General features: G+C 50.4%; 1 protein-coding gene across 2 annotated transcripts in view; it reads left to right on the plus strand.

Moving 5' to 3' along the window:
* Positions 1-13,271, plus strand: part of MTPAP (mitochondrial poly(A) polymerase) — a 40,408-nt gene extending 27,137 nt beyond the window's left edge. For both annotated transcript variants that reach the window (XM_062211114.1, XM_062211115.1), the window contains 5 exons: positions 1,903-2,114; positions 5,236-5,462; positions 10,353-10,445; positions 10,526-10,599; positions 12,503-13,271. In XM_062211114.1, the coding sequence (XP_062067098.1) occupies positions 1,903-2,114; positions 5,236-5,462; positions 10,353-10,445; positions 10,526-10,599; positions 12,503-12,865 (969 nt within the window). In that variant the 3' untranslated portion in view covers positions 12,866-13,271. The remainder of the gene's footprint in view (positions 1-1,902; positions 2,115-5,235; positions 5,463-10,352; positions 10,446-10,525; positions 10,600-12,502) is intronic.
* The last annotated feature ends 1,073 nt before the right edge of the window (positions 13,272-14,344 follow it).

The following is a 14,344-nucleotide window of genomic DNA, read 5'->3' on the forward strand; positions in this document are numbered from 1 at the left end:
GAAAGAGTTAGAGAGAGCGAGAGCTGTTCCATCTGCTGGTTCACTCCCCAAGTGGCTAGGATGGTTGGGGCCGGGCCAGGCAAAAGCCAGTAATCAGGAACTCCGACATGGGTGGTGGGGGCCCGTGTCCGTGGGCCATCCCCTGCTGCCTTGCCAGGCACATCAGCAGGAAACTGCATCGGAAGCAGAGCAGCTGGGCCTCAGACTAGCACTCCCGTGAGGGATGCTGTCCTTGCAAGCTGCTGCTGAACTCTGCCCACTCCAGCTGCAGCTCCCTGCCCCTCTACGGGGGTCTCTGTTAGTTGATGCTCTTTGGTTGTACATGATAGAAACAAACACAGACTGGTTTAAGCAAAGAAAAGGAGTAGAGGAGGCCTCCCAGGACCCAAGTTCAGGAATTCATGTGATGGTGAATCTCGGGAGAGGACCAGAGTTAGGAAACATCGGCTGGCAGGAACCCAGCAAGTGTTCTGTTCTCTCTGTCCCCTTCGCTCCTCCTTCCAGACCCCGCTGATCCTCTTTGCCTTTTCATACGGTGGTGTAGATGCCTGCCCCACGGCGTCTGAGCTCCGTGTTCCAGCCACCTGATGACCCCTGAGCCCAAGTTCCAGTTCCCAGAGACCTCTGGTTGAGCGCATGGCGCCTGTTACAGTGCGCACATCAGTGTCCATCCCCTGCTGATCCGGGAGGGGCGGGGTAGACGTCCAGGAGTGACGTGAGGGTTCCTTGGGAGAGGGGTGGCTGCAGGGAGGGCACCTCCTTAAGCTGGTGGAACCCCCAGAGGTGACTGGGCCACAAGGAAGGCTGCGCTGAAGAAGGCTAGGACGCCTTCTAGCGTGTGAGCAGCAGGAAGCTGACGCCGCGCTCTGCACAGTGGCCTGCGCAGTCTGGTCCTCTGCCCGATGTGTGAATGCTCTCGGCGCTCTTTTAATTCCTCCTTTTTTAGCTTCTAGAACGCCACGGGCGTGTTTTATGTTTCCCAGCCATTTGACTTCTTCCAGTAATGAGAAACTACTCAAGTTGTTTCTGCCCATTTTAGAACCAGGTGGGTCCCCCCTTTCACTTGTATAAACCCTTGGTAAATGGGTCCTCTGAGTGGCCTGTGTCGTTGATTTTGTGTTTTATCTGGCAGTGAGTGCCTGCCTTGTCTTAATAGGGCTCTACTTTTTGTGCAGTCACTTTATGTGTGTCTTTTATACTTTCGCACCACGCTTTGAGGATCCTTCAGTATTTCAAGGTTGTAGAAGCACCCTCCGCTCCGCCCCCCCATCTAGTGCTTTACTGATAGATTTTTTTTCTTACATCGAAGTCATTGATTCACGTTGGATTGACGTCAGTTTGAGAACCAGCCTGGGAACCTAGTTCATTTTTTTTTTTTGAATGGCTATTTGACTCATTGGTTAAATAGGTTTACCCCTGTGATTTGCAGAGTTCATTGTTTTAGATATTAAATTCCTGTTTAATTAGGTCTGTTTCTTCCATCATCTTCCATGACCCACTGTTCTTGAGCCCATGCCCCCACTGCCTGGGATTACAGCATCTGTTAAAACAGACTGGCTAATTAGGGAAGGAAATGCTGCTCCCTGGACCTGCAGAGTAAGTGGTTCTGCTTGTAACGCACTCTGACATGTAACCACCAGCTGACTGCAGCAAGCCAGTGGGCTTTCAGTGTAGTGCTTCATATCCTGGACAGACACCAGGCAGCTCAGGGTCTTTAATTCTGCTTTTGGTTGGGGTTGCACGAAGAACGTTGACTTTGCGGGGTTTTTTGTTGGTTGGTTGGTTTTTTTTTGTTTGTTTGTTTGTTTTGCCAGAAATGATTTAGAACTTCCTTCTAGGAAAGTTTATTTGAAAATCCCTGTTGACAAAATGCCCCTGTTTATAAAGGCTTTCGTTATTCAGACCGTAGGGAATTTTTTGCTGGAATTTCAAGTGAAAAATGTTCCTTCAGAAAGGATCGCGACCCAGAAGATCCTGTCGGTGATCGGCGAGTGCCTGGACCACTTCGGCCCCGGCTGCGTGGGGGTGCAGAAGATCCTCAATGCTCGCTGCCCACTCGTGCGCTTCTCCCACCAGGCGTCTGGCTTCCAGTGTGACCTGACCACCAATAACAGGTGAGAGTGCCACGCAGGGCAGGCAGTCTTTGGACTGTCACGGAGGACTTTGGAAACTCCAAGCTGTTCAACTGACAAGTAGGAAATCCTTTGTCTTACGTTATGCCTGTTGATGATTGGGCATTCCGGAAACTTCGACGTTCCCATGTCAGCATACCTGACATCGGAGAACAGCCGTGCTTCATTGTTCTTAGCTGGCTCGCGTGCCGGTGGGAAGAGGGCTTGCTTGTCCTGTGTGAGTCTTCTAGGTGTGCTTAGAGAGGGGAGTGGCAGCTAGCCTCTGGCCTGTCCATTCTGTGTGCTTAGAGTTGTCTGCACAGACTGCATGGCGTTCCTGCAGCACATTTGCAGATCGTGTTAACTTCAACCTGCTTGCTTTAAAAAGCAGGCAGGGATAGCGATGATGAGTTCTTCCAGACTCGATTGCTTTTCCTGGATTCACAGTACAGAACCCATCTCAATTGAAGAGTTTTCTTAACTCCAGTGTTGTGAAAGATTTATTTTATTTATTTGAAAGACAGAGTTACAGAGAGAGATAGAGACAGAGAGAGAGGTCTTCTATCCACTGGTTCACTCCCCAGATGGCCGCAATGGCCAGAGCTGCGCAGATCCAAAGCCAGGAGCCAGGAGTTTCTTCCGGGTCTCCCACGTGGGGGGCCCAAGGACTTGGGCCATCTTCTACTGCTTTCCTAGGCCATTGCAGAGAACTGGATTGGAAGAGGAGCAGCTGGGATTAGAACCAGTGCCCCATATGGGATGCCAGCACTTCAGGCCAGGGCTTTAACCTGCTGTGCCACAGCACCGGCCCCTATGTAGTGTTTTATTTGTCTTGTTGGGACAGGTTTTTTTTTGTTTTTTTTTGTTTTTTTTTTTAGATTTATTTATTTGAAAGACAGAATTGCAGAGAGGCAGAGTTTTAAGTGAGAGAGAGTTTAAGTGAGAGAGAGAGGAGAGAGAGAGAGAATCATCTATCTCCTGGTTCACTTCCCAAATGGCCCCAATGACTGGGGCTGGGCCTGGCCTAAGCCAGGAGCCAGGAGCTTCATGTAGGTCCCCATTGTGGGTGCAGGGGCCCAAGCACTTGGGCCATCTTCTGCTACTTTCCCAGGAAACACCAGCAGAGAGCTAGATCAGAAAAGGAGCAACCAGGATTCAAACTGGTGCCCATATAGGATGCCGGTGCTGCAGAGAGCAGCTTAACCTACTACGTCACAGCACCAGCCCCACTGTCTTCAGGTTTTTATACTTGCAGTGTTTCTGTGCATTAGATTCCTTGCACTGTTTGATGTTTATTTTTCAGTTTAATTTAGCTTGGCTTACATTTGTGAAATGATCACTGTGAGTTTCTAATTTGCTGTTTCTTTAAACTCCGCACGTAAATGCCACAGTGGTACTTTGGAGAGGGTTTTAAGTTAATACTGTTAAATGATTTTGTGCCCTCTGTTGGTTCTTTGAGAAATTACAAGAAACGTTTTGGTAAGTCTAATCTCAATTTTTAAATACTCTCAATGAACAATTTTTTGAATTTGCATTTTAACATTTTGATTAGGAATCTTATCGAAGATGCATTTTGAAGCTTGGTTTCTTTTTTTATATAGAAAACTTTTATTTAATAAATATAAATTTCAAAAGTACAACTTTTGGATTATAGCAGTTCTTCTCCCCATAACCACCCTCCCACTCACAAACCATCCCATCTCCTACTCCCTCTCCCATCCCATTTTTCGTTTAGATGCATTTTTAATTATCTTTATATACAGAAGATCAACTTTATACTAAGTAAAGATTTCAACAGTTTGCACCCACACAGACACACAAAGATAAAGTACTGTTTGAAGACTATTTTTAGCATTAATTTTCATAGTACAACTCATTAAGGGTAGAGGTCCTACATGGGGAGCAAGTGCACAGTGACTCCTGTTGTTGATTTAACGTTTGGCACTCTTATTTATGACGTCAGTAATCACCGAGGCTCTTGTATGAGCTGCCAAGGCTATGGAAGCCTTTTGAGTTCACATACTCCGACATTATTTAGATAAGGCCATAGTCAAAGTGGAAGTTCTCTCCTCCCTTCAGGGAAAGGTACCTCCTTCTTTGATGACCCCTTCTTTCCACCAGGATCTCATTCACAGAGATCTTTCTTTCTTTCTTTCTTTTTTTTTTTTTTGACAGGCAGAGTGGATAGTGAGAGAGAGAGAGACAGACAGAAAGGTCTTCCTTTTTGCCGTTGGTTCACCCTCCAATGGCCGCTGCGGTCGGCGCATTGTGCTGATCTGAAGCCAGGAGCCAGGTGCTTCTCCCGGTCTCCCATGCGGGTGCAGGGCCCAAGGACTTGGGCCATCCTCCACTGCCTTCCCAGGCCATAGCAGAGAGCTGGCCTGGAAGAGGGACAACCGGGATAGAATCCGGCGCCCCAACCAGGACTAGAACCCGGTGTGCCGGCGCTGCGAGGCGGAGGATTAGCCTGTTAAGCCACGGCGCCGGCCCACAGAGATCTTTCATGTAGGTCATTTTTTTGCCAGAGTGTCTTGGCTTTCCATGCCTGAAATACTCTCATGGGCTTTTTAGCCAGATCTGAATGCCTTAAGGGCTGATTCTGAGGCCAGAGTGAAGCTTGATTTCTTAACAGACATTTTATCTCTGAGGAGTTTGGTTTTATAAATATTAGGCTTATGCCGCTTTGGCCATTGTACACGCTATCAGAATTTTAAGATGAAATGCTGTCTTGATAAAGCATGTACAGTGTTCTCCTGTGTTTAGGCTGTGCTGTCTGCCCATGGGTCAGGTAACCAGGGTCTGAATCTGAGGTGCACAGACGGCATATCTTCGGCAGAACCCCTGTTGCTGTTTTAGGAACTTGGGTTTTACAGTTCCGAGCTTCAGCACTTCATTGTGATGGTCAGCATTCCAGAGGTGTCTCAGTGGTCCCGAATGATGCTCAGACCCAGCCACATGAGGTTATGTATTGCAGCTCAATGACTCACTGCTGAGCTCACAGGGGTGGGCCGTGTGCCTGTGGATGGTCAGCTGTTGGGATATGTTGTTCCCACGGCTGTGTGCGTTTCGCTCTTGGATCATAATTTTGGAGTTTGAAGACTGTTTTCGTTTTTCTTTCTTGAAGGATTGCCTTGAAAAGTTCGGAGCTCCTCTATCTGTATGGCGCCCTGGACTCCCGGGTGAGAGCCCTGGTGTTCAGCGTGCGGTGCTGGGCTCGCGCACACTCCCTGACGAGCAGCATTCCTGGCGCCTGGATCACGAATTTCTCCCTCACCATGATGGTCATCTTCTTTCTCCAGAGGAGGTCGCCTCCTATTCTGCCGACGCTGGAGTCCCTGAAAGCCCTAGCCAGTAAGATGAGAAGTGGTGTCCTTTGCCTTCCCCAGCTAACCCCACATGCGTGTGCACCTGCCGCGTGTTCCCAGTGCGGCACCCTGGGTGGTTGTGAGTCATAGGATTTGTCTTCCTGATGGTGACACCCACCAGGGCTCAGGAGAGCCGGTGATGTGGGGGCTGGGAGCTTGGGAACTTGCCAAGAGCTTGTGTCCGTCACATTAGCGAGGATGTTGGTGTTAGTCGTGAGACTGTGTGTGCCTCCCCCTCCGCTGACCAACTAGAGTGACCTGGAGAAAAACGTTTCCCAGACGGCCCTCGTGATGGGCCACAGTTTCAGAGCTGGCTTTCCAGGCTTGTGTATTCGAGGTACAAAAACTAGTTCATGATGTTGTAAAGCTTCTAAGTGTGTTTTTAGGTAGAAGTTTTTAAGCCATCTTAGGCGCATTACTTCAAGTGTAACATGCTCTTTAATTTATATTCTGAAAGAACTGAAATTTTGATGGCCTACTGGAGGAGGTCTAGAATATTCTCAGTTCTAAAGGCAGGTGATGAAGGGGCACTGAACATGCATAGACACTCTGTGTTCTCCCTGGCCTCTGTGTGGCCACCGAGTGGTTTGTGGATGGGCATTCCCGAGTCTTCCCCATTGACAGTAACTTTGGTGGGTGTCTCCGTCCTGGTCGAATCAAGCCCAGGCTCTTGGGTGGAGCTGGTGCTGCTTCCGCTGCCTGGCCACAGCTCATTGTGCAGCTTTCTGCACCACTTGCCAGCTGGCCTGAGTTCCCACGTTACAGCCAGCACCACATGTGCTCCCGGCACAGCTCAGCTCAGCCCTGTTGTACATCACACTCTCCTGGAAGTAGCTGCTAAAGTGTACGTCCTAGCAGGTGTGGTTTGGTGAGCGTGGGTGCGTGTTTCTATGAGGACTAGTGAGAAGTGGACTGTCTGGGTCTTGGGATGGGCACATTCGCAGCCAGGTCGTTCCCCACAGTGTGAGCTCCCGAGCAGTGTTCTGTGTGGTCGCTGCACCTGACGTGGGCTTTCCACGTTGGCGAGCCCGTGCCTCTGTACGTTTCCTCCCCAGCCGCTGGTGGCGTCTGGTGCCTCCTCATTTTCCCTTTTATTCCTGTGGGCTCTCCCTGAGCCCGGCTTGCTGTGCCACAGGAGGATCTGTTTGCTTGTTCGTCTTTCTTCCTCATTTGTGGGAGCGCTGTCTGGGTCTGAGTCTGTCGTCACGTGTCTGTGCACGTGTGTCAGGTCTGAGCCCATTGAGGCCCCCTCTTACTCTCCTGCAAACGTCATGATAGTGGTGAGTGTTGATGATTAAGCTAATGTTTGAACAATTCGTTCCTATCAGGCACAACACACAGGGCGTGAGAGGCAGAGAATTGTGGGAACTCTGAGGGTGACTCAATCACCGTGTCCTTTTGCCTCTCCACCCTGTCACCTGCCGGATTCCACTGTCTACCCCATCTCTGCCTACAGCTGGCCCTCGCTGGGTAGGCTCCCAGCCTGTCTGTGGCGTCCTGCTTTCTCTCCCGCGGCCACTGCCCACCACGCAGCCTGTTCTGAATGCAGCCGTGGCCTGGTTTTGGCCCGCACTGTACCTGAGACGCCTGAGTGAATTCTGTTCCTGTCCCATCCGAGGGATTTCTGTTGGCTCAGCGTCCTCTCTGCTTTAATAGTAATGGAATCTGACTTGCTGCTGGCCGCCTGAGTAAATGGTTCTCCCGTCGTCCGCTAAGGTCACCGTCTCCGCCTGGCCTCTGTTCTCAGTAGATCCCTCATGTCGCCGTCTCCGCCTGGCCTCTGTTCTCAGTAGATCCCTCATGTCGTTTGTGTAGTCTCTGGGAGGCCTGCCTCAGATGGGTCAGAGCCTGAGCTCGGACTGCCCCCCCCCCCCAACTGAAACAGCCGGCGCTGACTCCTAGAGCAGAGACAGCCTGCCAGCTTCTCTCGCCTGATCACTGCTGACCCGTTTGTTTTGTTTTGTTTTAAAAAAGAGGTGGACCGGCCGGCGCCGTGGCTCAACAGGCTAATCCTCCGCCTTGCGGCGCCGGCACACCGGGTTCTAGTCCCGGTTGGGGCACCGGATTCTGTCCTGGTTGCCCCTCTTCCAGGCCAGCTCTCTGCTGTGGCCAGGGAGTGCAGTGGAGGATGGCCCAAGTGCTTGGGCTCTGCACCCCATGGGAGACCAGGAGAAGCACCTGGCTCCTGCCATCGGAACAGCGCGGTGTGCCGGCCGCAGCGCGCTACCGCGGCGGCCATTGGAGGGTGAACCAACGGCAAAAAAGGAAGACCTTTCTCTCTGTCTCTCTCTCACTGTCCACTCTGCCTGTCAAAAAAATAAAAAAAAAAAAAAAAAAGAGGTGGACCACTGCAAAGGATTTTTTTTTATAAGAGAGAAAGATACTAAGCCTTCATGTAAACTTGATGTTTCTGGTTTTTTTTTTTAGAAGATTTATTTATTTGAAAGAGCTACACAGAGAGAGGAGAGGCAAAGAGAGAGAGAGAGGTATTTCATCTGCTGGTTCATTCTCCAGTTGCCCGCAATGGCCAGAGCGGCACCATCCGAAGCTAGGAGCCAGGAGCTTCTTCTCGGTTTCCCATGCAGGTGCAGGGGCCCAAAAACTTGTGCCATCTTCTTCTGCTTTCCCAGACCATCAGCAGAGAGCTGGGTCAGAAGTAGAGCAGCCAGGGCTTGAACCTGTGCCCATATGGGATGTGAGCACTGTACACAGAGGCTTATCTCACTAAGCCACAGCACTGGCCCCTCCAACATAATTTTCTACAGCCCTGTGGCCACTAGCCACCTCTACCTGTTAAGCACTTGTGATGTGGCTTGTGTGCCTGGGGGACTGGAATGTAGGTTTTAACTTCAATAGCCACATGTGGCTGGTGGTGCTTGTACGACACAGACTACGTAAATGTTGTCTGGGTGTTAGCTTACGGTGGAGACACAAGAGACAGAGGAGTGGAGGGGAAAGACTTGACAGCCAAGCTGTTAGGTTTTAGTGCCTTGTGGATTTTGAAAAAATACCAATAGCCCCCCTCTTAAATCAGAGGATAATCGCTTCCCCTTCAAGTCTCAGTTTGTTTAAAACCCCTGTAGTGGGGCCGGTGTGGGGCCCATGTGGGAGAGCCAGAAGAAGCTCCCGGCTCCTGGCTTTGGATCAGCCCACTCCAGCCATGGTGGCCATTTGAGGAGTGAACCAGTGGATAGAAGACCTGTCTCTGTCTGTAGCTTTATCTCGCAAATAAATAAAATCTTTTTTTACAAAAACAAACCTTTGTAGTGAAAAGCAACACTCAGAGAGGCCGTCTCGGGTGTTTATCAGTGTCTGTTTCTAGAAATACTTTGATGTGGGTCTCGTCTTTCTGTGTTAACAATGCTGGAGTCAGACAGTGCTGCCAGAAGGCAGCAACGGAAAGAACATCAAAGTATGTGACGGGCGCTGTGGCACCAACAGTGCAGACCCCTGGCGTGGTGAGAGCAGGTCTCAGTGGAACTCTGCGTGTGCGCTGTGCCCTCTGCAGCCGGGGCCTAGGATTTGCTATTAGGAGGTCCTGGTTATGTCAGTAACCTAGGTCTTCCAGAGAAGAAACACAAAGACAGGGAGACCAGAGGTTGGAGGAGCCTTGCTCATCTTGCTCTGACTTCTCTCTGGGACTGTAGGCTTCAGAACCACGCATCAGCGTCACTCAGAGGGTTGCATGCCTGCGTGCTGGTCTGTAGGCCACGTTGGGGGAGGGATCGTGGCCCTTGGAGTTCCTGCGTGGGGCAGGGAGTGCACAGCTTGCATGTCATCCAGATGCAGTCCTGGCAGTTTGAAGAGAGGTGGAGCAGAGAGGCTGGGGCACCGGCTTGCGCGTCACTGTGGGTTCTGCGGAGGTGTGCACTGTGCAGTGTGGCAGAGGAGGGTGCTCCCCGGGGACTGGTGCTCCCAGGGTGTACGTGCCCGCTGTGTGCCATCTAGTGTGCACTGACTGCATTGTTTTCCTGAGCTGCTGGATTCTACTCACTCTACAGTGCTCCACTGTAGAAATCTCCCTGAGGGTTTTTATTATTTTTTAATTTATTTGAAAGGCAGAGCTACAGAGAGGGAGAGAGAGATACGGAGAGATCTTCCATCCGCTGGTTCACTCCCCAAATGGCCACAACAGCTAGGGCTGTGCCAGGCCAAAGATAGGAGCCTGGTGTCCAAGAGTGCAGGGGTCCAAGCACTTGGGCCATCTTCTGCTGCTTTCCCAGGCACATTAGCACGGAGCTGGATCAGAAGTGGAGCAGCTGGGACCCGAACCAGTGCTGATATGGGATGCTGGTGTCACAGGCAGCAGCTTTACCCGCTACGCCACAATGCTGGCCCCTCTGCACCATCTTTTAAAACTCTGAGAGCATTCAATTTGTGTCACATGTGAATCGTTGAATAAATTTATAAAAAGGTAGAAAAAAACAGAAGTGGACATCTCATTGATTGAGAATGTGCCATATTGGGGTTGATGACAGATGGAACTCCCCACATGCTGACTTGTAACTTTGAAACTGATCAACTCGAAAGATTGGTTAGCAATCATTGCCTTGTCATTGGACAGTAATTCTAGCTTGCTAAAGTCAGTGTAGGATTAATTTCACCATAGTATTAGTTTCCAAACATTTTTTAAGTGGTGTTTTAAATCCTTTTCACTGTGTGTGTATATAACTATATTTATATATCTTTATTAGGATATATATTAAATATTATAAATATTAAATTTGTATATATTTAATATTTTAATATATACACACTCATAAAGTACTAATAGACTACATTAGTATATAACTTTTATTTGAATCAGATTCCTTATCTGAAATAGGAAATACCTTTGAAATGTAATGTGAGTTCTTTATATTTTTCTTTGTTTAAGGTGCAGAAGACAAATGTGTAATAGAAGGCAACAACTGTACGTTCGTGCGTGACTTGAACAAGATTCAGCCGTCAAGAAACACAGAACCACTAGGTACGTGTTTTTCTTTTCTCTGTTCCTTTCTGGATTGAAACAGACTTTCTTCTTAATTTCTTTGTTTTGTTTTCTTGCAGAATTACTGCTGAAGGAATTTTTTGAATATTTCGGCAATTTCGCTTTCAATAAAAACTCCATAAATATTCGGCAGGTAACTAATGTTCTAATGTCTGGCTGATTAGCCCTCTGACAGCTGTGCCTGTGTTTCAGCTCTGTGGCAGCAGGTCTATGCTTAGAGGAGCTACAGAAGGTTCTAGCATTTGTCATTTGGAAGGGCAGAGGCCAGCTATCTTACTCCTGTATTTATTTGAATGGGGTGGGGGCTGGGGTAGGGAGAGACGGATGGACCGTGAGCTCTCCCGTCTGCTGGTTTACTCCGTAAACCCTCGCAGTGACTGGGCTAGGCCAGGCTGAGAAGAGGAGCCGGGAGCTCAGGCCAGGTCTCCCAGGTACACGGCAGGGTCCCAGTGACTGAGCCATCACTGCTGTCCCTGAGGGTCGTTGTCAGCAGGAAGCCAGAGTCAGGAAGTGGGGCTGAGAGTCGAGCCCAGCCGTTCCGGTGCAGGATATGGGCGTCCGCCATGAGGCCAAAAGCCCGTTGGGCCAGCTCTGTCGGCACGTGGCGCTAATGCTGTGGCCTCCAGAAGTGGACCAGATTCTGCACAGGTTCTGGACAGTAATTTTCCAGCTGACTTTGTGTTCTCTGGGAGAAGCCCCCAGGTAGGTTCTAGTGACTCCCTTAGTGTGGTCGGAGTCCTTAGGGTTTAGTTTATTTAGAGCAAGCGAGTTCCTGGTTCCAGTTCTGAGGGGCTGGTGATAGACGTGTTTCTAGAAGAGAAGTGCAGTGTGGGCAGAACTGCCGGCACGGGGTGTTTCAGTCGGGCGAGGCTGTGACGGCCGCCTGCTGGCACACCTTAGGACTGGCTGGGTCCTGGTTATCTGTTCAGTTCCCTGTGTCCTCTCTTCCCTGGCGTGTGGACACTTGGTCAGATGTGTGGGGCGGAGAGAGGCCTCGGGAAGGGGAAGGCCGTCAAACCGAAGGTCCCTTGTCCTCCTGGCACTCGGGGGCTCCGATGACCGGCAGGCAGGAGCGTGCTGAGCCGTGCAGCAGAGGTGGGCACCCAGGGGCGTTGCTCACTGGAGGGGAGTCTTGACCCGGGCTTGGGAGAGAGAAGATGCGTAGATGGTGGCTCACTGCTGCGCACTGGACTCGTGGTTTCGCCTTCTGTCTGGGAGGCTTTGTCCCAGGCTGCAGGCCCGAGCAGGCGCTCTTTAGGAAGGCACTGGAGACGTTTCTTCATTGCAGACCCCCTCTGGGAAGGTGAGGACTAGCATTAAGGAATTCAGGTTCAGTGTTGTACCTGTCTGCACGGTGACTTTAGAACATGCTTATTTTCATGTCTTTGAAAGACAGAGAGAGGCAGACAGAGAGAGATTGAGCTTCTGTCTGCTGGTTCACTCCCTCCCCCCCCAAGTGCCTGCAACAGCCAGGGCTGGGCCAGGCCAAAGCAAGGGGCCAGGAACTCCATTAGGGTCTCCCAAGTGGATGGCAGGGCCCAAGCACTGGAGCCGTCACCTGCTGCCTCTGAGGATGCGTTAGCATGAGGGGGAAAAACAGGAGCATACACATACATATACACACATACATGCACACACATACATGTACATATGCACACACAAAGATACATATGCACACACATACACATATACACACATATACACATGAACACATACATGTACACATGCACACACGTGCAGATACATGTGCACACACTTACAGATACATATGCACATATATACACACATATACACATACATACATACACATATATACACACATACACATAAGCACACATACACATACATACACATACACACACATGCGCACGAGTCTGCAGACACACCCCACCCAGTCGGAAGGGAAATGATTTGCTCGTGCAGGGAATGCTGGGGTTTTCCGCATTTGGCGTTTCTGGAGCTAGCCAGCTGTGCTCGTGCTGCAGCCCGAGGTGTGCTCACACGGTTTCCCCCTTCTGTGTCGTCGTCATCTTCAGGGAAGGGAGCAGAACAAGCCCGACTCCTCTCCGCTGCACATTCAGAATCCTTTCGAAACCTCTCTCAACATAAGCAGAAACGTGAGCCAGAGCCAGCTGCAGAAGTTTGTGGACCTGGCCCGAGAGAGCGCCTGGCTGCTGCAGCAAGATGGGGAGGGCGGCCCAGCCCCGGCGCCGCGGCAGCCCTGGGGGCTGGCAGCCCTGCTGCTGCCCTCCGTCAGGGACAGCAGGTCTCTCTCCAAGAAGCAGAACAGGCGGCCTGCGAGCGAGAGGATAAAAAGCTTGCTGGAATCCATCAAAGAGCACAGCCCGGACAGCCCCACGGCCACCGACGGGAAAAGGACAATGAGCACTCACACATGACCGCCGGCCGCCCCCTCCTTGAACTGGTTGTCCTGTGACGTTGTCTGTACCACGTAGGAACCGGGGAACTCCACCAGCCACACTTCCACACCAGACCATCTCCTGGCCTTCCCGGCGGCTCCCTCTGCCTGCTCTGCAGCCTGGGGCGTTGCGGCCCCCACCTGCCGGCTGCCCCCAGTCCCAGCCACAGCCACAGCCACAGCTACGGAGCAGGGGCCAGAAGGTGGAGACTCCTCGCAGAATAAACCGTACGGAGGGAACGGGAAGAATGGTTTTAGGATCAGACTGGTGTTGGTCTCCCCGGCAGGCCCTGTGGGGACGCATTTAAAAGGACATGCCCAGTTGTGCGCAGGCGTGAGCAGAGATTGCGTAATAAAACTGCCAGGTGTGGTGGTGGTCCTCTTGATACGGATTTTTCTGTTTTACGAACCAAGCACTCTTATCACGTATAAATTAGAACAGGCTGGCGCTGACAAGCGAAAATAGATTTTTAAAACATGCAGACACTTCAAGCAGTACATTCTAGATATTCTAAACCAGATGTATGCACATACTGATATACTGTATTTTTAAATTCATTTAGGTTTTCTATTTCCAGAAATGACCACTGTTTCTAACTAAAATGCTGTATTCCCCATAGTCTTCCCCTTGTCCCTTCCCTCTGTGCTGTGTTTCCCGTTAGCAGCAGGCAGTGGAGGGTACAGACACAGATGTGAACTTGAGCAGCCTGGCCCGGCCGTTTCCTGTGCACCAGCAGATGGCTGTGAAGAGGCCAGGGCGGCTGAGCCCGGCCGGGAGGAAGCGCGGCCGTCTGTAGCCTGCACTGTGCAGAGTTTGGTGTGGAATCCTTTGTCTTTGCAGAGTTCAGATGGAGAGTTTGTGAGGCTTCCTGCTTAGGGTTTAGAGCAGTGATCACAGCGGGCCCTGGCGTGGGCTGTGCTGGGAAACCCAGCGATAGAATTACTGGGAAGCAGTACATAACTCTGTCCACGTGGCTGTGCTGTTGGCTCTCAGATCTGAGCCCGACAAGCAGGGCTCCGTGTCCGTTCCACAGGTGGCGCCTGAGCCGACAGCCGGTTTCTGTTAGTTCCCTAGTGAAGTGTGGTGCTGTTGGGAACTGTGTTGCCTGAAAAAGATAAAAGCACAACCACGGAGGAGTTTCTGAATGAGCTAGTGTGTTCTTTTTCTGTTCATGGACATTTGATGAGGCATTTTCCTCTTTGACATGTACATCTGTTTTACTTTTCAGAATGAGATTTAATGATGCTATGAATTATAATCTATAAGGATCTTTGACCGAACAGCTTTAAATGTTAGTTAATTGAATACTTGCAAACAAACGTTTTCTCATTACTTCAGTGTTTCACTTCCCAGATTTTTAAATGTAATTCTTATATCATGGGCATAATAATTGCCATTTTCTACAACTAATTGCAGCAGTAAGAGTTTTGTTTCCCCAAGTTTGATTTCCACTGTTAA

Source organism: Lepus europaeus, chromosome 14 (assembly GCF_033115175.1).
Source record: "Lepus europaeus isolate LE1 chromosome 14, mLepTim1.pri, whole genome shotgun sequence".
Classification (NCBI taxonomy): domain Eukaryota; kingdom Metazoa; phylum Chordata; class Mammalia; order Lagomorpha; family Leporidae; genus Lepus; species Lepus europaeus.